This window comes from Balaenoptera musculus, chromosome 12 (assembly GCF_009873245.2).
Source record: "Balaenoptera musculus isolate JJ_BM4_2016_0621 chromosome 12, mBalMus1.pri.v3, whole genome shotgun sequence".
Lineage (NCBI taxonomy): Eukaryota > Metazoa > Chordata > Mammalia > Artiodactyla > Balaenopteridae > Balaenoptera > Balaenoptera musculus.
Window position 1 is genome coordinate 16,700,386 of NC_045796.1, and position 24,413 is coordinate 16,724,798.

General features: G+C 51.1%; 1 protein-coding gene across 1 annotated transcript; it reads left to right on the plus strand.

The window, feature by feature from the left end:
• The first annotated feature begins 664 nt into the window (after positions 1–664).
• On the plus strand, positions 665–22,261 carry ZC3H12D (zinc finger CCCH-type containing 12D). Its single transcript, XM_036872122.1, has 5 exons — positions 665–969; positions 12,461–12,600; positions 17,155–17,389; positions 20,313–20,419; positions 21,530–22,261. Exons 1-5 carry the CDS (start codon positions 665–667, stop codon positions 22,228–22,230), a joined length of 1,488 nt encoding a protein of 495 aa, XP_036728017.1. The 3' UTR covers positions 22,231–22,261.
• Positions 22,262–24,413: the final 2,152 nt, after the last annotated feature.

Sequence of the window (24,413 nt, forward strand, 5' to 3'; positions counted from 1 at the left end):
GAAGCCTGAGATCACAGTGTCAGTGGGGCTGGTTTCTTCTGAGGCCTCTCTCCTTAGCTGGTAGATGGCCTTTTTTCCCCTGTGCTTTCGCACGGCCTTCCCTCTGTACCCAACTGTGTCCAAATCTCCTCTTCTTATATGGACACCAGTCTTATTGGATTAGGGCCCACTCCACTGACCTCCTTTTACCTTAATCACCTCTTTAAAGACCTATCTCCAAATAGTCACATACTGAGGGGCTGGGGGATGGGCTTCAACGTATGAATTTGGTGAGGGAAACAATTCAGCCATAGCAGAGCCTCAAAAACCTTTCCTTGGCCTGTGCACAAATGTCCCCAGGGCTGGGTGGCCCACTCAGCTGCTCTGGGTCCCTCTGGCCCCCTCGTGGGCACCAGGAGCGGGGTGAAGGCCTGGGAGAGCCACTAGTACAGGCACCGTGATTGCATCTCAGCCCCTCAACCACACTGAGCCACTGAGACCCCTCAGGGGACCAGGCCCCGACGTGACTTCCTGACAGAGAAGCGGGGGGGAGAGAGCACACATAATTCACCTCCTCTGCCCAGGAAACACCTGATGGATGCCTTTTCTCTCTAGCTCATGCCGGTAGGGCTCTGCCGGGAGGAGGCCGGCGGCAGGACCCTCGCGGGGGCCCAGCTGGCACAGCATGGAGCGCTCGAGCAAGATGGAGTTCTTCCAGAAGCTGGGCTACGGCCGGGAGGACGTGGTCAGGGTGCTGGGCAAGCTGGGCGAGGACGCCCTGGTCAACGACGTGCTGCAGGAGCTGATCCAGACGGGCAGCCGGCCCAGCGCCCACGAGGGCAGCGCCGCGCCCCTGCTCGTTCCCAGGGGCTCCTGTGGGACCCCCGACTCTGCCCAGCGCGGGCTGGGGGCGGACCCGGAAGAGGACAGAGGAGGCCCAGCCAGTTCCTTGCGACCCATAGTGATCGATGGCAGCAACGTGGCAATGAGGTAGCGTTCTTCGTCCCCTAGGTGCGGGCGGGGGGAACTGCCCCTCTTCCCGGTGGGTCGGTCCGAGGAGCTTTGGAGCCCATGGATGGGGCTTGGAATCCCCATTCCATCCCTCAGTAGCTGTGTGGCCTTCACTAAGTCAGTTAACCCCTCTGGACCTCACTTCCTCCACCTGTAACGTTGGTCTACAACCTCCGTAGAAGGTAATTGTAAGAACTGGAGCTGCACAGAAATGCCTAGGGCAGTGCTGACACAAAGTAAGTGTTCAACAAACGGCAGCTTTTACGGTACTAACTCAGGGATAATCGGGGAGGAGCCTAGAGCTGGGCCTTGGTGAACACGGCTTCCTGTCTGGAGTCTGTCCCTGACCAGCTGTGTGACTCTGGGAAAGCCGGGGTATCTCAAGTTTCCTCCTCTGTGACCCAGGTCAAGAGAGAACTCTTCTACTTCCCTCAAGGTTATGAGAAGCAGATGGGAAAACGTAATACTTGAACCGTGCTGGAAGCCCTCTGCTGGGGGTTGTGAGCCGTGCTGGTGGCGGCCCTGCTGGTGGAGCAGCTCCCTAGCTGGGTGCGGGAGGAGTGCTTGTGGCCCCTGAGCTGCAGAGGCCGTGTTATACTGGTGTACTGGCATCTCTGTGCGTTTCGGTGATGAGAGCTTCGCGCCCCGCCTCATCTTTCCTGGAGAGGCCAAGTTCAGCTGAGAGAGAAGCTGTGCAGCCTCACCCACACTCCCCACTGGGCACGGAGGAGGCTTTGACCAAACAAGCACATTATTTTACTGCTTGGCTTAGCTGCAGCCCAGCAAAGGGCAGAGCCATAGGAAGTCGGTCACTCACAACTACAAATAGACGCACATCCCTTTCCAAAAGCTGAGCCACGGTGGATGGAGAAGAGCAGTGTTATCTCGGCACCAAATGTGTCAACAGGGTATTCTTTGACTGACAGGCCGAGCGGTTTTCCCTGAAAATTTGGGCTCGCTTTTTTTTTTGTTTGTTTTTAAATTAAAAAAAAAAAATTATTTATTTATTATTTGGTTGCACCGGGTCTTAGTTGCAGCAGGCGGGCTCCTTAGTTGCAGCTTGCATGTGGGATCTAGTTCCCTGACCAGGGATCGAACCTGGCCCCCTTTGCAGTAGGGACGTGGCCTCTTAACCACTGCACCACCAGGGAAGTCCGTGGCTCACTTTGGATTGGGCGCTGCAGGACAGAAGTGTGGAAAGGTTAGCTCAAGATGGCCCAGGCTTGGGGGCAGTTCCAATATGCCCTGCTTGGTGTGTAGGACAAGTTCATTCAAGCGTTCATTCAAGTTTTAGCCAGCCAAGTCTCCCTGGGCTTGATTATGTCAATAGGCAATGGAGTCCTGCCTTTTCCCTGGGGCCTAGGAGCTGGTCCTTCGGTCTCTAAAGCATTCTCACACATGCCCTGTGTAGGCACCAGATAGGTGAGACTCTGAAATCCTGCTTAATTCAAGATCTCTGGGGGAGTTAAAGGGATTTTTAAGAATCCAGTAGGTTCTGAGCGTCCTAGGAAGAAAGTCTGCTGGGTTCTGAGAGGGGGCCTGGCCTCTGCCTGGTCTGGATGAGGCATCTCTTCCTCTGGACATCAGTAGAAAGATGTGGGTTACATGTAAAGATTTTTTCGATATGGACCATTTTTAAAGTCTTTATTGAATTTGTTACAATATTGCTTCTGTTTTACGTTTTGGTTTTTTGGCTGTGAGGCATGTGAGATCTTAGCTCCCTTACCAGGGATCGAACCCGCACCCCCTGCATTGGAAGGCAAAATCTTAACCACTGGACCACCAAGGAAGACTCTGGCTTACATTTAAAGTAAGATGATATTGCTTAAATCGAAGACCTTTCCAGTCCTAAGATTATATGAGCTCTCCGATTCCAGATCAAAAGAGCAGAATGGCTGCAGGGTAAAACAACTGCTTCAGGTGCTACAGGAAAGTATTCTCTCTTTGGGGACCAGACTTTTTTTTACTATTTATTTGGCTGCACTAGGTCTCAGCTGCGGCACGCAGGATCTTCGTTGCCGCGTGTGTTCTGGCGTTTGGGATCTTCTTAGTTGCGGCATGCCAACTCCCAGTTGCGGCATGTGGGATCTAGTTCCCCGACTAGGGATCGAAACCAGGCCCCCTACACTAGGAGCGCAGAGTCTTAGCCGCTGGACCACCAGGGAGGCCCTAGGGACCAGACGTTTTTTAGGAATGGCTAAAATAGGGTGGTGGTGGAGGATTTTCTTTTGATGAAAGTCTCTGTTGCTGCTTGGAATTCACATTTAAACCACGTCCTCTATTTGCACATGACCTAGACGTGTTCTGGGTAAATCCATTGAGTCCCACCCGGCCCTCACCTCCTACGATTGTAATTAATTAGTCTGTGGGTTACAAATGGAAACCATCTCTCAGGCTTATTATGAAGAATGTGTCAGAACATTAATTCTTTCAGACTTGTGCTGCCTAAAAACCACCTCAGATACCTAGAACACATGTATTTGTGTGTGTTCTCAGTGTGTGTATGTACATATATGCACATACACACAGACATCCCCTCCGCTGCCCCCCTGCATCCCCTTAGTGAGGAACAAAAAGAGAAATTTCACAGCTTCCTGATGGTGGGACTTAATTTGTTCAAAGGCACGTCTGGGGGAGAGTTGGGGTCTGATGTTCAGCTCCACCCCCGCTCCTTCTCCTACAATAACACCTCCCGTGTCCTCCAACCAGAGTTTCAAGAGGACCCCTGACCTCAGGCTCTGCCAGATCCTCGTTTGTAAAGGATACAGTCCCTCCCAGTGTGGGACGCACCTTTAGAGGGGCCGGATGATTGAAACCCAGCACGGTGTCTACGTGTTATCTGCTGACCTCAAAACTCAGTCAACCTCAGAAACATGGTTTCTGAAAACTCTCCTTCGCTGAGGTTTTGTAGTATCGCAGGCATTGCCATTCTCTGTTTCTGAAGATGCTGCTGCTTCCTGTGCCGTCTGGTCCTGGAAGGAGTGGGGAGGAGCCTGAGACAGGTGGGATGCGCGTCCTTTCTGCCCTGAGCAGGTGAGAAGCGTGTCTTCTGTTGGCAGCAGCATCCTATAGGGTGCCTCTTGCCGACTTGCCGACTGTGGCTTTGTCCCCTGGAGCCTGGGACTGTGTCTGCCTTTGCTCACAGAGAACAAGAGCCTGACTTTTCAGCCATGTTTTTTTTTCTCATTATCTTTGGGAAGTTGTGTTTCAGTGGATCTTTAAAGACCAAAAAAATCTGTATTAGTTTCTATTGCTGCTATATCAAAATTACCACACAAATGTAGTGACTTAAAACAACACAAATGTGTTGTCTTGTAGTTCTGGAGGTCAGAAGTCTGGTCTGGGTCTCCCTGGGTTGAAATCAAGGTGTCGGCAGAGCTGTGTTCCTTTCTGGAAGCTCTAGGGGATGATATGTTTTATTGCCTTTTCCAGCTTCTGGAGACCACCTGCCTTCCTTGGCTCATAGCCCCTTCCATCTTCAAAGCCAGCAGTGGCCTGAAATGATTTACAAAAAGTGGAACCTGTATACATATATTGGTTCCCTTGGGTGAAGATCCACAGCTTCCAATAGCTACTTAGAAGGTCTGTGATCCCCAAAATGTAAAGAACCACTGATGTAGAATGAGCAGTTATAGATAATGTCATGCTTTACGGGAGGGTGCTAAGCCTCTCCATTAGCACAGAGAATGTGAGAGGGGGTCATCTGTCCTTGCCTCTGACCATCTGAGTTGAGAGAGGAAAAAGCACAGGAAGGGCCTAGATGGGCTTGGCCAAGGTCAACACTGGCTCCATCAGACCCTGGCCTCCATCCTTGTGCTCTGACCATGCCATCACTCTAGAAGTTTCCATGGGCTCCTCTCCCCAGAGCCTCAGAATGTGTAGCCCAAGTCTATTTGTAGTGGCTGAACCCAGTAAGCCTGGGGTGGCTGTTCTCTGGAGATCGGCAGTGAGGGTCACTGGCCAACTGCTTTTTAAAATAAGTGGGAATGTGTTTGTTCGGAGCACACATCCTGTTCAAGTCATTTCAAAAGGACCGTACCACCCAGTTCCCAAAACCTCCCATCTCCTCGCTGTAACGACAAAAGGAGTCTATTTGGTTCTTACAAGCAGGAGCAATGGCTTCATTTATCACTTCCTAAGTGGTGGGTCAACTTCAATGTGAATTCTAAGTTGCAGTGGCAGGCGTGTAAATGGGGACCTGGGAAGCGGACCTCATGCTTGTCCATAGTTTTGCTGAAATCCTTGTATTTCATGTAGGAAGCTAGGGAGGTCAGAAGCAGGGGACAGAACATAGGGCTTAGAGTCCAAAGATCTGAGTTCTGACCTCTAGCCTAGGGCTGCCCAATAGAGCAGCTCCCTGTGAGGGTGGAAAGTTCTTTACCCGCATTACGGTGGTCCATATGGTGGCCGCTTGCTACGTGGGGCTGCCAAGCACTGGAAACGTGGCTGGTGTGGCAGAGGAGCTGAATTTCCAATTTTATTTCTTTTGAATTAACTTGAAGTGTAAATAGCCACATGTGGTGAGTGTCTACATAATAGACGGTACAGCTGTAGCTCCTCAGCTTACCTACTGTGTGATCTCCGTGTGAGTCACCTGACCTTTTTAAAAAAATTTTTTTTAAATTAAATTAAATTGTTTTATACAGCAGGTTCTTATTAGTTATATGTTTTATACACATCAGTGTATACATGTCAATCCCAATCTCCCAGCTCATCCCACTACACCCCTCACCCCGCTTTTCCCCCTTGGTGTCCATACGTTTGTTCTCTACATCTGTGTCTCTATTTCTGCCATGCAGACCGGTTCATCTGTACCATTTTTCTAGGTTCCACATGTATGCGTTACTATACGATATTTGTTTCTCTCTTTCTGACTTACTTCACTCTGTATGACAGTCTCTAGGTCCATCCATGTCTCTACAAATGACCCAATTTCATTCCTTTTTATGCCTGAGTAATATTCCATTGTATATATGTACCACATCTTCTTTATCCATTCACCTGTTGATGGGCATTTAGGTTACTTCCATGACCTGGCTATTGTAAATAGAGTCACCTAACTTTTTTGAGCCCTGTTTATACAGTTAAGAGGTTGGACTGAATAATAATAATCTTATGTAGTTTTTCATCTCTAACATTCTAGGATTCAGGGTGATTATTTTATGCATGTGTGAAAGAAATAAATGCATTCTTCTTATAAAGGAATGTCTCTTCTTCTGCAGAGGTTCAGAGAGAGTAAGTAACTTGCCAAAGGTCCCAGAGCAATAAGTGCCAGGCTCTGGATTCAGTGCTCTTTCCATTTCCCCAGCACCGTGTATCTTCGGGCTGCTAATTCCGTGTATCTTTGGTCTCAGATCGGGAGACCCTGACCCCATAGACTTTTATTCCGGGGCCAGAGCCTGCCTGTGCTGCCCAAAGTCCTCCCCAGGCACGATGAGCTCCAGACGTGCCCGCTGCAGACAGGACACGCTAGACCCCTCTCCCTCACCAGGGGCCAGGATTCCCCTCCTGCAGCTGCCAGCCTGTTGGGAACCCTCAGAAGGTCACATGTGCATTGAATGGTGGCTCTGCTTGACCAGCAGCACAGAGACGGATTTTCAGGCACAGTCCCTACACCTTCAGGGGTGTGTGCGTACGTGTACGTGCATGTGTGTATGTGCAGGAGAGAGGAAGCTGTGAGCTGAGCACTGGAGTCGCTTGGCCTTAAGAAAAACGTCCAGATGGTTTTAAAAAGGTGACTTTTGTTGAAAGCATGTGACCAGCTGCACCGTGGTGTTTGGGAAGAATGTTGTTTCTCGCTGCCAACTCTTGCCAACATTTTCTTGCCTGGCAAACTCACAAATACACACATGTACTGACAAGACCAGTGGTGTATGTTCTGTAGGCAAATTTAGGAAAGGAGTGAGTTGAAGGCTTTCATTTCAGCCTGGGGAAAAACCACCCGATAATTTCACATCCTCTTACTGGCCTTGACAAGGGTTTCATTTGAGTGTTTCCTCATTTGGGGGTGTACAGGGTTTTTTGTTTGACTTGTTGTTGTTTACCTTTTTAAACTCTTAAAAACCTTAACAGAATCTGACGTATTCTGGAGAAACAAATCTCCAGTGATGAGAGAGCTGAGGCTGGCAACGGGAGGTTTTCATCAGGCCCCTCTCAGTGGGTGTAGGGGGCACACTCCTGGGCCGGGGGTCCAGCCTGCTTCTCAGCCTCTGAATGGACTCCAGCCAACGTTGGCCTTGGCTTCCTACCTAAGTCTCTTCCTACCTAAGTCTACCTAAGTCCTACCTAAGTCTGCACCCATTTCTCCTTTTATGAGATGAGGGAGCACCCTCTCTCAGAGGTCACCCCCTATCTCCCCGCCGACCTGAGCTGGAGAGATCTCTTGGTGGAAGGACTGGAAACTTCCGGTTCAGAGTGTTTGCAGTTTAACCCCAAATAAGAAACAGCGTCAATCAGTGTTGGGCCTTTACATCTCACACCCCAAAGGAATCACCGCTTGTCTTTCCTTTCGTCCCACCCCCAAACCACCGCCTCGCTCTTCATAAGACTGTCTGCTGGTTTCTGCAGAGACTTCTTGGGCAACAGTTAGTGATACAGGGGTGTCCACTTAGATTGTCAGTTAGTGTAAATGGCTATGCGCTGATGGCGGCTGCCCAGGCTGACATTCGTCAGGCAGGCAGAATTTGCCTCAGGTACCTACCCACTTCCGTTACCACCTCCCTTTGTTCAAATCCTACCGCTCCTGTTTCCTTTTCCCAGGGCCTGGCACTCAGCTCGCTGCCTGATAAACTGGTTCTCAGTGGCTGTTAATAAGCGCTATGGTCCCTCCCCCAGCTCGAGCATTTTAACAGCTGGTAATTTTTTTTACAATTTTGATTGGAGCACAGTTGATTTACAGTGTTGTGGACAGGTGGTAATTTTTGCTCCGAAGAAGCTGCTGTCTGGATCCCAGGAGCAGAGACTGGAGAGGGGCAGGAATAAATGGAGATGGGAAGGAAGAGTTTGCAGCCCAACGGATTAGGCTCTGAGATCTGCTGCGAGATCAGCGAGCCAGCACATGGCTTTGCTTTAGTTTCCTCAAGGGTGAAATGGGGCCAAGGTCACTTCCTCAAGGGCTTCTTGCAATGATTAAATTAGGCACATGTGCAAAGTGGTCAGATACACAGGACTCTGTTAAGAATGAGCTCCAAGAAGCTGGGGTGAGGTCTGCCTCGTTCACTGCTCCCCAGGCCCCAGCACAGCGCCCTGCTGACGGAGATGTTCACAGCTGGATGCTGAGCGAGTGGAGGAGAAGCCCAGGGGAAGAGGTGCCTCTGGCTAACGTACTTCCCATTTGTATGTGGGGTGTGGGCTTCCAGGGTGACTGCTGAGCTTTATTACCTGACTGAGAGCTCTGCCGTCTCCTAGAAACAGAGCCCCACGTGGTGAGGAGGTGACCCCTGCTTTTGGCATCAACCCTGCCATTGCTCAGGGCTTTCTGTGGCCAGGACTAGGGCAGCCATGATGGGGTTTTGAGGTTGGTACAAAGAGACATGGCAAGGACTGAACATAGATAATCTTCCCATTTCTAGAGACCAGAAGGCTCATGAGGCTGGGGTAGAGTGTGTGCAAAATGGTGGACCTGAATGAAAAATCCTCCATTGCAGAGAGACCAACTTAGGGGTTCTCAGGGCCAGGCCCCGACCTCCTTGTGCCTGGAATTCAGGCTGGAAGAGAGGGCACCTCTGAGGGAGAGAGGGAAGATACCGGCTGCGCTGATGGGCAGATGTACACTCCCTCCATCTTCCACTGGTCTGGGGGGTACGCATCTGTCCTTTGGAGCCTCTTGGTTGTGGGTCTGCCATCTTGGAGTCTTGTACCCGAGAGGCCGTGGGGCCAGTTTCTGCTGCATGAAGCTGATGGTGGCCCCGTTCCTCAGCTCTTCTCTTCCTGAATCTCTGCACCTCCAACCGCCTCCCCTCCACCTGCGTCCAGAGTCGCTGGAACCTGTCACCCCCCAACCCCGCCCCAAGTCACACACCCATCGGAGGCATCAGGGATGGAAAGCTGGCTTTTGAACAGTTAAAGACAGATAGGTGGTCAAAGAAAAGAGAGCAATCAAGAAACAAATTTTAGGGACCTCCCTGGTGGTCTAGTGGTTAAGACTCCACGCTTGCAATGCAGGGGGCCCGGGTTCTATCCCTGGTCCGGGAACTGAGATCCTGCATCCCGCATGCCACAGGGCACGCCAGAGAAACAAATTTTAAAAGAATTGTGGCAACGATATGTTTTCTTGAGAACGGACTGTGGGCAGACTTTGCTGCGGCCAAGAGATACCCGTGCTCGGGGGCGGGGTGGGAGTGTGGGTATCATCAGATGTTCACATCGCTGCTGCAATGTGCACAGAACACAGGCCTTATTTTCTATGATAGATGAAATCTCTTCGCCACCTTTTAGGTAGTGGGAAGGAGCAAACTTTATACTTGCCCGTCCGTGACAGCTCAGCGTCTTCTGTCTTCTGGAGGATTCAGGCTTCGTGTTTCCTCTCCCTTCCACTGCTCCTCTCCCAAATGGCATCTGGAGGCTTTTGAGACCTGGTGTTGTCTGGAAGAGCAGTCTGGGACCCTCACTGGGCTCCTCTGCAGAGGAATGGGCTGGCCTGGCTTCCGGAATGGTCTACAGAGAGGGTCATTGGTCCCATTTGGCCTTTTGGGGAACCATGCTGGCTTAAAGTGCTGTCCATGTCCAGGCTGCGCAAAATCCTCCAGGCCTGGGGAAGCAAGGGATCCAGGGGTGTCGCTTCCGGTTCACCTATCCGCCACTTTCCTCCACGGCAGCCCTGCAGCCCTGCAGGAGACTGCACCCGCTGAAACCAGGATTTCTCTGAGAGGCTTGTGACAGGCCCAGGCTGTGCTGAGAGACAAGTCTTCAAGCTCCTGTTCACAGCCACCGCGGTGTTTCCAGCCCTCCCGTCCCCTCGTGGCTCAGGGGGTGGGGCGGGCCTGGGGGGCAGGGTAAGCACTCTGTGAGTAGCTCCTCATTCTCCCTCCGTCTCCTTGTTTTGCAACTTCTGCCAAAGGGACTAGCTTTCCATTTCCTCTTCCTTTTTACCACAGACGGCCCCACTGATTTGTTTTTTTTTAATAAATTTATTTATTTATTTGTTTTCGTTTTTGTCTGTATTGGGTCTTCGTTGCTGCGCGCGAGCTGTCTCTAGTTGCAGAGAGCGGGGGCTTCTCTTGTTGCAGAGCTCAGGCTCTAGGCGCACGGGCTTCAGTAGTTGTGGCACATGGGCTCAGTAGTTGTGGCTCATGGGCTCTAGAGCACAGGCTCAGTAGTTGTGGTGCACGGGCTTAGTTGCTCCGCGGTATGTGGGATCTTCCCGAGCCAGGGATCAAACCTGTGTCACCTGCATTGGCAGGTGGCTTCTTTTATTTTTTGTGTTTTTTTTTACTATTACCATTTTTATTAAATACTCTTCTAAAAAAAATCCTAGTCTAACTAAAAATACTGAATTAGAAATAAGGGGTATTAACTGTAGGAAAAGAAGATATAAAAGTAGTATTATTGCTGTAATAATTAAAACAATGTATTACTTGAGAACAAAAACCACAAACCATTGGAGAAGAAATGCCCCAGAAATAAACCCTTGACTACATAAGAAAGTAATATAAGATGACGAAAGGGCCACCAGTCAATGGGAAAGAAATTGGGTTATTCAATCAATTGTGTACAGAAACCAACTATCTACTTTGAAAGAAAAAAATTGCTTAGAGCTGCATGTTACATTCTACCACAAAACAAATTCTAAAATACTAAAAAGATAAATATGAAAAACAGTCATAAAACTAAAGAAAACAAAGTTGATTATCATATCCTTGAATCAGTAATAATATTCTAAACTTAGTTAAAAAAAAAAGAAACTGCAAAGAAAAAGATTGGTACACTTAAATATGTAAAAATCTGAAACTTCTGCATATCAAGAATTGTAAAATTACATGTCCAACAAAACTAGAAAAAACATTGGCAATAATATGACAAAAGCTTAATATCATTAATAGGTAAATGTTTTTACAAGTAAAAGAAAAAACAGACATCCCCAAAGATACGCAATAGAAAAATAAGCGAAGAACATGAATAGAAAATTCACAGAGAAAAAACAATAGCTAATGAACATATTTTTTTTAACGTTCAATCTCATCAGTAATCAAAAAATGCAAATTAAAGCAAGATTTCATTATTTGCCAATAAAATTACCAAACTGTTGAAATGACACAGTACTCTAATACACCACTGGTGGGAATGTGAGTTGGTACAATCTCTCCATAAGATAACTTAGCAATATGTATCAACACGCTTAATAAAAGTTTATTTAATATTTCCACTTAGAGGTCACCAAGGCTCCTCCCAACTCACTATGTGTCCACGACCAAACTCAGGATCTTTTTCTCTAAATCCTGTCTTCCTCCCAAACAGGGTCTGTCTCAGGGAGCCCTCCATCCCCTTATACAAGTCAGAAGCCTCCTCAATGCCTTTTTCCCTATCACCCCTGTACCCAGTCAATCACCGCATTCTGGAGGTACTACCTTCTAACTATCTCTCAAGTTCACCTACTCTTCACCACCACCAGCTGGGTCCAGGTCACCATCAGGTTTTGCTTTGATGACTACAACTGCTTCTTAACTGGTGTCCCCCCTACTCTGGATCCTTCCAACTTATTGTCCTCTGTGCTGCTAGGTTGAACTCTGAAACATACATCAGATCACATCTCATCACATCACGTATACCCCCAGTCTTAAAATCCTAAAATCCTTCTACGGCTTCTCATTCTTCTTACGAGCTAGACAGATCTTCTAGCTCCTAAGACCCTGCCTGGTCTTTTTTTTTTTTTTAATATTTATTTATTCTCTTTATGTATTTGGCTGCTCTGGCTCTTAATTGCAGCATGCGAGATCTTTGTTGCGACATGTGGGATCCTTAGTTGCAACATGTGGGATCCAGTTCCCTGACTAGGGATCGAACCTAGGCCCCCTGCCTTGGGAGCACGGAGTCTTAGCCACTGGACCACCAGGGAAGTCCCCCTGCCTGGTCTTGAGCCTCCTCTCACACTACTCTTTCCTTCCTGCCTCCATTGATGGATGATTACAGTGGAATTTGTGGGGCACATTGGCCTCCTTACTTGGACTTGCAAAGACCAATATCACATTGACAACCCTCTCTTGATCCATATTAGCTTCAGTTAATAAGAGGATCTTGTCCATTAATCCTTGGAATGCACTCCCCTTGGAGCCCGAGACCCTCCACATATTATCACAAGCTAATTGGTTCCAATTAAGGGATATATTTTGTGCAAAGAATGACCTATTTTCAAAATGCAGATTTGCCTGATTCCCTTTGATTATGAGACTATGATCCAGGCTATTCCCAGGAAAAATCACTCTTGAGGAACCCTTCCTGTTTCTCTGCAGATGTCTTTGTTTTCTCATTGTAGTCATGGAAATAAAGAAGCCTTCTCTTGCCGGGGAATCCAGCTGGCTGTGGACTGGTTCAGGGACAGAGGACACACCTACATCAAAGTTTTTGTCCCCTCCTGGAGGAAAGAACCACCAAGATCTGATACCCCGATTAGAGGTATGCTGGAGCAGGTACATTCTCAAGAGGTACTGTACACCTTTCCTCCATAGTACTCCTGAAAATTACAGTCAATTATCTGCTTACCTTTGTTTGATAATGTCTGTCTTCCTCACTGGACTATGAGCTCCATGAAAGCACTGACTATGAGTGTTCCCTGCCAGAGCCCTGTCACCTAGCGTAACAGCTGGCATATAGCAGGTGCCCAATAAATAGTTGTTGATAGATAAATAAACAAAGTATTTAGTCTTTTAGTGTGAAAGATTAAGTTCCAAAAATGATAGTATCTTATAACTTTTAACACTCTGCAGAAAGATTGGGTCTGCATCCCACCCCTAGTAGAATACAGGAACTGAAAGAGGCATCCATTTGGTCCAATGATATTTATTAACTGAATATCTAGTTCAATCTCTTCATTTAAAACAAAAACAAAGGAAACCAAGACGCAGGGAATTCTTTATTTTTAATTCTTATATCAGCTAGGAATATTTTCAGCTACAAATAATAGAACAGGTGGTTTAAATAAACAGGGGTTTTTGTTTGTTTGACTTTCTTATAAGAAGAAGTCACATGCTGAGCCATTGTTGGTATCATCTCAGCCAAGTCAGCAATGTTGGGGCCAACCTCTTCGTGATCCTGGCAGGTTTCATTGACTTTTTTCTTCCAGCCTTTTAACCAAAAGTTGTTGGTTTTGTTTTCAGTTCTATCAGTGGTTACCAATTGCTTCTTCTTCTCTTTCTGATTCTATTTTTTAAGTAAAACGCTATTCTTGTTTTACAGATACGGTATCTTCTTGACTATTCCTATACTAATACAGACTTTCAAAAAGTTCTCTGAAGTTCCATGAATCATATTTATTTTTTCTGGGGTCAGTTCTCTTTGTTCATCTCACTCTTTCTCTCTCTTTGTGCTGTTAAATCTTCTTCTCAAAAGTCTGGTGATCCTTTGCTTGTCAGTGTTTACTTGTGAACAAAGAACCAGATTGGTTAAATACATACCTGTGCAGTTGCCATGGGCTTCCTCTCCTGGTATTTGAATCTTTCCCTAAAAGGTAGGGCTGACCATTGCATGTGCTGAGAAGGAGAGGTCACTTCAGCACACCCTGCGCAGAGCAGGCAGGCAGGCAGCTGGACGCCTCTGCCCACCACACGTTCCAGTGCCACGAGGATGATGGTTTTACTTTAGGAGGTCAAAGGCCACATGGGAACCTCCTCCTTCCTAGTTATATCTTCACTTCCCATACAGTGATAGGGACCGGAAAGGGTGGGTGCAGCTGCCCCATGGTAGCCCTTCAGTTAATAATCCGACTTCTGCTGACTCGCCACTCCTGCTGGAGAGCGCTGGGACTTTGCAGGGAATGGCCCCACCTCCTCTTCAGCCTCCATGCACATTCTGGGCTGTGGTTCCCTTTGTACTGTAGGATCAATATGATCCTAGCTGCTTTCTTGCTTTTTTTTTTTTTTTTTGCCACGTGGCATGTGGGATCTTAGTTCAGCGACCAGGGATCAAACCCGAACCCCCTGCATTGGAAGCATGGAGTCTTAACCACTGGACCGCCAGGGAAGTCTCTGATCCTACCTGCTTTCTGTCTTCCTAAAATTTGTCAAAATCCTGGGTTTGCTGCTGTCCCCAAGCCCATTTTTAATGTGTTTATGGATTCCCTACTCCTTCTGTACTGCTTCCCTTCTCTTTCAATGGGGTTATGAGAAGGAGGGGGGATGAGAAGGAGGGGGGTTCATCATGGACCAGTTGTCCCAGATTATTCTTTATGGTCTGAACATGGAGAATGGTGGCTTTCAACAGCTGTGCAATATTGTGCAATATATATTGTGCGATACATAATGGGTAAAGAGTAGGGAATTCACTTTGGGGTAGGGAAGAATTTTTAAACAAGCCACAACAAATGCAGAGAGACAGCGGAAAGAGTCATAAATTTGCCTACATTACAATAAAAGCTTCCGTTCCTTAACAGATACCACAAAAACAAGAAAACGAAAAGACAAGCCTCAACCTGGGAGAGGCCATATATCACATATCCCTGATGAAGGATTCCTGTTGGAATTTATAGGGAACTTATCCAAATTAATAAGACCAAGGCAAGGGACAAATATATAGAAAAATGTGCTAAGGCATGAATAGGCCTTTGACAGAAGAGAAAACACAAATGGCCAATAAACATACGAAGAGACGCTCAGTTGTATTAGTAACCAGAGAAATGCAAAATAAAATCACAACAAGAGGCCACTTTACACCCACCAGATTGGGAAAAATTTAAAAACCTGCAAATGCCAAGTGCTGGCAAGGTTGCCTTAGACGCTGTGTTGGGTAGTAACTTGATATAACTACTTTGGAAAATAATGCAGCACTACCTTGTAAAGTGCCTTTCCCTACAACTCAGCACTATCACTCCTTAAGACAGACCCTAGGGAAACCCTTGTCCTTCTGTACCAGGAGACTTCTGTGCAAAACTGACAGTCATGACATGGCCAAACCTCACGCATACAATGTTCAACGAGGAAAGAATTTGCCCAAGAATATGTGCAAGATGATTCCATTTGTGTAAAGTCTGGAGGCTCATAATCACATTGGAAATTGTCCTTTTGAAGGGTACATATATATGCATTTAAAAAAATAAAAGCAAGGGAATTATAAACACAAAGTTCTCAAAACTGGGTTATCTTAAAGGGAGTGGAGGGAGATGCAAACTTCGAGGGGCAATGGGGACTTCAAAGCATGGGCCGTGTTCTGTTTCTCAAAGGGAGTGCTGCACACATGGCATTTAACTAATGAATTATAATTTCAAATTGAAGTATAATTGACTTACAGTATTGTATTAATTTCAGATGTACAACATAGTGATTCTATTGCAGGAAAAATGGGGCACAAGAGGATAGTCATGTCCCAGGTCTTGAATGAGTCCCTGGGACAGACTACCAAGTGAGGGTCCTTGGCTTTGGGCAGGAAAGAATTCTAGAGTGAACCATAGTAAAGTGAAAGCAGGTTTATTTAGAGAGCTACACACTCCATAGACAGAGTGTGGGCCATCTCAGAGGGTGAGAGCTGGCCCTGCAATATGGAGTGGTTAGTTTTCATGGGCTGGGCTAACGAGTGGGAGGAATATTCTGTCTTGGAGAAGGGGCAGGGGTTTCTAGGAATTGGGGCACCCCTACTTTTTGGCCTTTTATGGTTAGCCTTGGAACTGTCATGGTGCCTGTCATAGTGTCATTTAGCTAATGCATTACAATAAGGGCATAATGAGGCTCAAGGTCTAGGGAAGTCTAATCTTCTGCCATCTTGCGCCTAGTAGGTTCTAACCAGTTTTTGTCGTATCCTGTTCTTCTTAATGGTTGTGTCATTCTTTCAATGGTTGTGCCCTGCCCCCTTCCTTCCTGTCTCAATTCGATATTTTTATACATTACAAAATGATCACCACACACACGGCATTTTAAAAAAATGATTCTTTGTACCATACATGCATTATGCACTTTTAAAAAGTCTGGGAACCATGTCATATAGGAAAGGACTGAGACATGAGGGGCGAATATGCTAATAATCTTCCACATGTGGAGTTAACTGTTTCCTGCGGAAGGGAATTCTTTTGTCTCCAAAGGCAAAACTAAGATCAAAGAGTAGGCCGTCCAGGGATGCAGATTTTAGCTCCTGTTAAGAGACCCTGTAACGTCTGCAGCTCCCGGGACACACTCCCTCCTCCCAGGCTTCTTGGGGGCTCGCCCCACAGGCGCCGGTCCAGTCGCCCCACAGGCGCCGGTCCAGTCGCCCCACAGATGCTCTGAGGCAGGTGAGGAGTCATCTTCCTCATCTTATAAGTGCGAAACCTGATGTTCGGAGAGGGGTGAAAAACCCGAGAGCTGGAGCTAAGACCGGAATGCAGGCGGCAGCTTCCTAATCCCGGCCTCTCTGCGTGACATTCTTGTGTCCCTCAGAGCTGTCAGTTGTGGGATGCTCCGTCCTGAAGGTGTCCCAGCAGACTCCTGTGTCATGGGAGGGGGGCAGTGGTTCTCCGCTAAGGGCCCCGGCGGGACTCTTCCAGGTGGATGCAGGGCTCCTAGTAATTCCTAAGTGCCGGGATTCTAGTTAAGACAGGGATGTCTTTCTCCAGAAGAAGGCCTCTGTGTCTACCGTGGTAGGGGCACGGGGCAGGTAACCATCACAAGGACGAGAGCTGTGGCTTCACTCTTCCTTCCAAAGTGTGTCTCCCTGGCCGGCACCATCCTCGGGACTCCTGTCATGACGCAGGCAGGACAGAAGCCAAGAGCCCACTTGACCTCAGGCTGCTGGCAAATTCCTCTCGAGACCACCCTGCTCTTTGCCTGCTGGGCTGGGCCGTAGGGGAGGGGGGAGAGGGGGGAGGGGTGTAGGGGAAGGGGGAGTAGGGGGAGGGAGGCCTAGCGGGGACGGGGACGGGTGGGAGGGGCGCGCTGACCAGAGAGGAGCCCTGAGCTGCCGGGGCTGCTCCGGATTTTAGGATGGCTCTGGGGGTGGAGAGTCCGTCCGAGAAAGCGCCTCATGCGGTCCCCGCCCTGCGGCCCCCAGAGCAGCACGTGCTGGAGGAGCTGGAGAGGCAGGCGGTGCTGGTGTACACGCCGTCCCGCAAGGTGAGCGGCAAGCGCGTGGTCTGCTACGACGACCGCTACATCGTGAAGGTGGCCTACGAGCAGGACGGGGTCATCGTCTCCAACGACAACTACCGCGACCTGCAGAGCGAGAACCCCGAGTGGAAGTGGTTCATCGAGCAGAGGCTGCTCATGTTCTCCTTCGTCAATGACCGGTGCGTGTGGTCCGCGGGGTCCCGGGGCGGGTAGGGGGCGGGGTGGTGACGGGGCCCCGCGGGGTTAGTCACAGGCTCCGAGCCCCCCAGCCCCGGGCCGCCCGTGCCCCTTCCCCGGGTGGCCCTCTCTGTCTCCTCTCTTTCGTGACCAGATTTCCCCCACGGGGCTGTTTTGTCCCAACTGTCCTGTGACCTTTCTGTTCCCACGCCCACATCCAGCTGAGCCAGCACCCAGCTGCCTGACATGGCCTTGGGGGGACCTTGCTTTTGTTTTTATTTTCGAAGAATTTAACAGTTCAAATAAGAGCGCTGGAACTGTCATCATGGGGTGAACCTGAACTTTGTTGCACTCCCTTTCACTTATTTTATGCTTCTGTCTGTTTTTTTTCAAAGTTTTGAATGACGGATGGGAGTGGGCGACATCACCTTTTCTTTGGGGCTGTAAAGATCTTGGAACTGTCTCTGTCTTAATACGTCTTGGTTGACACTTTCAAGAGAATCTGGTTGGTTCATCTGTCCCCTAGGGTGTTTCTCCTGGGTCAGGTCCCCCCTGGACCAACCAGCTACAGTGGAAGGAGGACGAAGTCAGGGTCACAAAGCACAGACCAGTTAGCAGGTGCTGGGTGAGGGCCCCTAGACGGAGCTGAGGTGGGGAGGACGCGATGGCGGGTCCACTGCAGCCGTCCTCAGGCATGCTGCGAGCCTGGCAAGGTGGGCACGGTCACAGGGTGGGACATCACTCCCATTCCAATTTCCGCTCCGGGTATGATAGCTCGGTCCTCATTCTGGGCTCCCTCACTGGCTTTTAGGAATGCGGTTTGGGACAAGCTCCCCAACTCCGTGAGGGCAGGGACTGTATGTGTCTTATCTGCCACAGCTCCAGCCAGCCTGGCGCATTAAAGGCACCCAATGACTGGTTGTAGGTTACTGAGTGAGTGAGTGTAAATGGCTGCAGCCCTGGGGTAGGGAAGATGGGGAGAGAGAGGCCACGTGGCCGCTATATCAGGCCACCTGCACACGGCGGACCAGCTCCTGACCCTGGAGCCTGCGGGGCTGTGTGTGTGGTGGAAAGAGCTACCACACACACAGAAGCAGTAGATGAGGTTTCACACTGAGGTTCTGCCATTTACTGGCTGTGTGTGGAGAGGAAAGCTCTCAACCTCGCTGGGCTGAATGTCCTTCACCTTGAATAACCTGCCCTTGGATTAGTCACACTTACCTCTGAGATGGTCGTGAGGACCAGAGAGGACTGTACCCCTAGAGGTAGCGGTTATCCTCAGGCCAGGCCAGGACATGTGCCTCCAGGGGTTACTGCTGCCCCCACTACCCCTTGGCCCACAGGCAAGGAGGCAGAGGCACCCTCCTAAGCCCCAGGGCGCATGGTCACAGCAGCTACCCCGCAGTATCCCCCATGGTCATTTCCACATTCGCAAGGCTGGTGGCTCCCTCTCTCTGGCTCGGGCCCGGAGGAATCTGGCAAGGCTGGCACCATCGGATCCAGAAAATCCTCACTGAGGTCTGACGGATCATGGCCGCCTCTGACCTGGTGACAGCCTGGGGTCCAGGCCAAGTCCTCTTGACACACTGGCCTCTGCTCAGGGCCTGCCCGAAGGTCCCCCGACTGCCAGAGGGCAGAGCCTGCCGCCTGCCTGTGGGCAAGGACGCTCGCCCCGTGCCCAGGGCACGTCCATAGGGCCCTCTTGGCCCAGCTCCCGGCTGTGAGGCCCGGGAAAGAGCAGGAGGTGAAGCCTTTGGGAACTTTTAATAACTGCAGTGGGTGGCTCCCCAGATTCTTGGTCGGGGCCCAACTCTGAGAAGCCGGCTGCGTAGCTGGGATCGGAGCCACGGAGGCTACGCGGGACCAGGGATCACCCAGCTCGGGCCGGCCTGGTGGATGTGGTCTGCACGGTGGGACCCCAGCGTGACCCTTCACGTTAAGCGGGAAACCAGCCCATAAAAACAAGCCCCCGATTAGAATCCACCCCCTCTCTAGTGGAACCTTTGTATGACCTGGAAGTGCCTCCTGGGAACAAAAGTATTCATATGAAAAGTGGATTGTGCTGAAGGAGGGAGTTTTCCTTCTGAGGAATGTTGTTTTCCCTTTTGAGCTGCGGGAGGATGCATTCCCTTCCTCCTCAGACCAATGCCAGGGAAGGGAAGGGGCAGGGGGGCGGCAGGGTGGTGTCAGGGAGTGACAAAGTGACCCCCGCCCATGGTTTGCAGAGGAGGGTGGAGCCTGCGCTGAGCCCGGGGGCTGTGTGTGCCGCCGCACCTGCGTTCAGGCTGCACCCGGATCCGCTTCTTCGCTGACCCACCAGCTGGCGGTTTGAACTCTGTTAATTTTCGTCCCCAACCTGAGAGGCCCAGAGCTGTGGGGCAACACAGGAGAAATGGAGCTCCCAGGACCAGAGAGCCCCCCGGGCCCCCCGGAGGTCTCCAGCCTTCTGTTGAGGACATTGGAATGCAGCTTAGAGTCGCTTTCAGACTAGGTCCCAGGGGAGACCTAGTGCAATTATGCTTCAACTTTAGTGGCTACAAATGACCTGGGAAGTTGTTAAAATGCAGATTCCTGAACAACTTGAGGTTCTGATTAAGCAGGTCTGGTGTGAAGCCTGGAGCCTGCATGTTTCCAGGAGTTGCTAAGTGATTCTGGCATTGCTGACTCAGCAGGAGAAAAACTTGGACAAGGCCCAGGGGCTGCTGTCCTGGGATCTGTCAGTGCTGTGCTCTGTGCGGGTCAGTGTGGAGGAAGGTTGTGCTGCTCTAACACGCTGTGACAACCGCTGGGTGGGAGAAAGAGTCCTGGACAGAAGGAGTCCTGGTGCTGCCCTTCCCTTCCCAGGCGGCTCGGCTCACTCCCCGCACAGGGCCAGCGGCGAGTCTCTGTGGGCCTTGCAGTCACTCCCCTGTGCTTGTTTTCCAGGTTCATGCCTCCTGATGACCCCCTGGGCCGTCGGGGACCCACCCTGAGCAACTTCCTGAGCAGGAAGCCAAAGCCTCCAGAGCCGTCCTGGCAACACTGCCCCTATGGTGGGTAGCGCCCCACGCCTAGTGGGCCCTGTTCAGGTCAGAAGCGCTGGCTGGGTTCTAGCCCGGGTTCTGCCCTTAATCAGCTGTGTGACCCTGGGGAGGTAACTTAACCTCTCTGGATGGCAGTTTCCTGACAGGGTTATTGTAATGATGAACTGCCATCCTGGACCCCTGTTGCATGCGGTTTGTGAGGGCTGGATGCAGGGGTCACACACAGCAAAGCCACATCCAGGGAGCAGGGGTGCTGTGTGCGCCCCATGCTCTCCTTTCTCAGCCCCTCCCCTGGCACCTTGTGCCCACATCCTGCCCCACAGTCTTACCTAAACCCCTACCTACCCTTAGGGACTTTGGTTGGTGCTATCCATTAAGAATTAAGGATTCTATCCCAGAGCCCTCCAGGGACACCAGCCTTCTAGCCAGCTCTTTCACTAGCTTGCTTTGGGCAAGTTATTTAAGGTCCCCAGGCCTCGTTTATTGTGCCTATAGAAGTTTAAGATGCCGTAAGTGATATTCAGAGTCATTTCTTGTTAGAATTAAGGTGATCACACACACATTCAGGTGGCCCATCCTGCTCCCTTCCACTCTCAGAAGGGCCCTGGTTTGGATGATAAATTATTTGATCACCTCTGTTAAAACAGTCTGTAAGGGGAGGGCAATGATTAGCACAAGGGATGTGGACAATGGGGGAAACTGAGTCAGCACTGGAGGCACAATCCTATGTCATGAGCACCCACTCCCAACCCCCCGCCACTAGGTTGGCTCGATCCACAGCGTCTCTGGGGAAGTGGATTGGTCTCAGTCCCTGGTCATGGGAACTTTCAGACAACACTCCCCCTGCGCTGGGTGGGTAACACTGGGGTACCGTGTCCAGTGGAAAATACCACGAGGAGTAGGGTGCTGCACCCTCATTCGTCCTGTCTGCGCCCCAGGGCACTTCTCCCCACCTCGTCCCGCCCCAAACCTGACAAGTCTGCAGCAGGCCCGGGGGCCTTCCCGGAGGAATCTCCAACGAGAAAGGCCACGCGGGGCGGGCACTGCCCGGACCACACCGGGCCTCCCCAACCAAGGTCTCTCACCAGGAGCCCTCTCCCCCCTGCCCGCCCCTTCCAGGCAAGAAATGCACCTATGGCATCAAGTGCAAGTTCTACCACCCGGAGAGGCCGCACCACGCGCAGCTGGCCGTGGCCGATGAGCTCCGCGCGCAAACGCTGGCCTGGCGGGGCGCGGGCGGCGAGGAGGCGCAGCGGGGGAGCGCGCGGGCGGCCGACGTGGCGACTCTCGGAGGCGGCTTCTCGCGGCTCGTCCTCAGCGACGACCCGGGGCCCCTCCGGGCTCCCCCTCGGGGCCCCGGCTGCGGCCGCGCGCCCAGGCCGCCCTGTCCCGAGTGGGTGGCGCCCGGCCCCGCGCCGTCCCCGCCAGCGCCGCCCGGCCTCCAGAGCCCCCGGAGCCCGCTGGGCCTACGGGGTGGGTACCGCCCCGGCGCCCCGCAGAGTGACCGGCGCCCCCCGCGCCGGCAGCCCGCCGACCCGTGGGCCCTTCCTCCAGGGGCCGGCTGGCTCCCGGGCCGCTCGGCCTGGGTGGGGTCGCGTTGGGATGAAGACGCCCCCGGGGGGGCTTTGGGGTCCGTGCCCCAGGCTGCCGGCCCCGAGGCGGACTCGCGCGCCAGGGCGCGCACCGTGCTCTGCAGCACCTTCCCGCCCCACCACGTGGACAGCGTCATGGCCCTGTTCCCCGAGCTCTCCGACATCGCCAGGCTCGTGCTCCTCATCCAGAGGTTCCAAAGGTCCGGGGCGCCCGTGGGGAAGCCCTGAGGAGCTCGTCGAGGCCACCGCATGAGATGTCCCTGTCTTGCCTTGCGACCCCACCGGGCTGGTGGCCGTGGTCAGCCTGCACCTGGGCTGGCCCACCCTGTGGAGCCCCCTTTCCTTTAAAGATGGTCCGTCCCCTGGAGGAGGCCAGCTTCCTCACCCTCTGCGGTGCCCACGGTGGCACTTGGTGACCTTCCCTGACCACACAGGGGCTGCTGCTGGAGGTCCATGTTCTGCAGAATAAGGTTGCCTTCTGTAGAGGGAGTGATTTCTCGTGCCTGAAGACTACAAAGGCCCACTAGGGCTCCAAGGGTTCGTCCAGAACGCTCCATGGCTGTTTTGGTCCAGCTGCGACTGGGGGCCACAAGTGGGTCCCAAGATCAATTTAGTGGGTGACACCCGAAATAGAGTGGAAGAGAGACACACGCCACATAATCAGGCTAAGTGGGAAACTCTCCTTTGTTAGCTACGGGTGTGCCTGTATACCCGTGGCAGCCATGTGAACTGAATGTGGGCCATGGCCAAAAGGTGGAAAACCGGTAAATGGCCTTGAATTTCATTACATCAAATCACGTTTGAAATAGGTAGTCAGTTGGCCGGTGCAGATGTTGGCAGCAGGAGGTTTTCACATGAGCTGTTTCTAACCTCTTGAGGGGAACCCAGAGTTCTAGACTCCAAGTGTGGGCTCCACTTGTCACTCCGAGATTACGTGGCTGGGCTGGTCTGTGGGGGTGTGGCAGGGGCACCTGACCCGGGGCCCTCACACCCTTCACACACGCACACCACACACACAGGCACACGGCACACACACACACACACACACACACCCCTTGACTCAGGGCTAAGCGTCCCTGCTTTTCAGCCGTCCATCACGGCAGTTTCCAGCCCAGGTCCTGTACTGGCCAAGCCTTCTGAGCTACCCCTCACAGCTGAGCGCAAGCCCTGTGAGTCAGGACTTCTGCTCGGAAACCTCTGGGGGGTTGGTCAGAGCTGGCATGGGCCTCAGTCAGGGAGGTTTCTCGCCACCTTCGACCATGGCTGTTTCTCCTAGCTAACTTCTGCTTTGCACTTTGGGGGGAAGGGGCCCACTCATTTGCAAAGGACAAGAGATGAGCCAGTGCTGCCAGGACGCAGTCCCTGAGTCCTCAGGGGCCCTGGCATCTCTGGGTGGCGTCCACCCATTCACTCAGGGTTATGAGTCCAGCTCACAGATCTTGGCTGGTTTGTTCATGAGGAGAGTGTGAGGTACCTCCCAGTGGAAAACCAGCTCCCAACCCAGGCAAGCCTCCTGCAGACTGGCAAGCGCTCCCTGTGGGCATGGCTGGCACAGCCCAGTGCGCCCCCCTGGAGATTCTGCTCCTGCCCCCTTCAATGGGGTAAATGCTTCCTTTGGAGATACAGAGACCTTGTGTCCCCTGTGAGCCCTTTCATCTTTTTAAACAAGATTCTTAGTGTGGCTTAGGTCAGATCTCTTCCTCACCATTTTTCCCAAAGACGACACCCACAATTGTATCTTAATATTTTGGGATTGCAGTCCTGAAGAAGACCCACTCTTTCTAGGCAAATTGGATTTCCCTCATGGTGTTGTGGGTTTTTTTTCCTTTGACAAGACAAGCTTTATGTTAGAGCTGCTTTTGTCTCTTGGGTCTGTGTCCTGACTTGGAATCGTTGCATTGCTGATTTACAGTGGGAAATGTTTAAACTGCTTCCTTGGAGGACAAGTTTGAGTTTGAGTAAGCTGTAAAGCTGTTTTATTTGGTGCACTGTGATTAAGACAAGCTCAAAAACAAGTGAAGAAACAGCACATTTCAATGTAATCCCCTTTGGAATTTTTTCCAAAGTCTTGGTATGTCTTTGTGACACAAAACATGAATGGGATGGGGGGTGAATGAAATGTTCCTAGTTGCATAACTATTACTGTGCTCCAAAAATAAATCACTTTTACCCACACCTGGACTCTCCATTGTCAAATTGTATGTCAGTTTCTCTTGTGTCAGCTTTTCCCCCCCAGGGCAGTTTTCTCACGTTAAATATTGTGGGTGTGAAGGCTGAGGTTATGGCTGCTTTATTCAGTGTTATTCCCCCCTTGGGCGAGGTGGGGAGAGGGCTGGAATTCACCTTTTCCAGGAGAAGCAGCAAAGCCCAAGGCAAGGACGTGCCTTTGCTGGATGTTCAGCGGGCTGTAC

Excerpts from the sequence above, each read along its gene's own strand:
- ZC3H12D (XM_036872122.1), top strand. The coding sequence starts at position 665 with ATGGAGCGCTCGAGCAAGATGGAGTTCTTCCAGAAGCTGGGCTACGGC. Across the intron at positions 17,390-20,312 it reads TTCTCCTTCGTCAATGACCG|GTTCATGCCTCCTGATGACC; the intron begins GTGCGTGTGGTC and ends CTTGTTTTCCAG. Across the intron at positions 20,420-21,529 it reads CTGGCAACACTGCCCCTATG|GCAAGAAATGCACCTATGGC; the intron begins GTGGGTAGCGCC and ends CGCCCCTTCCAG.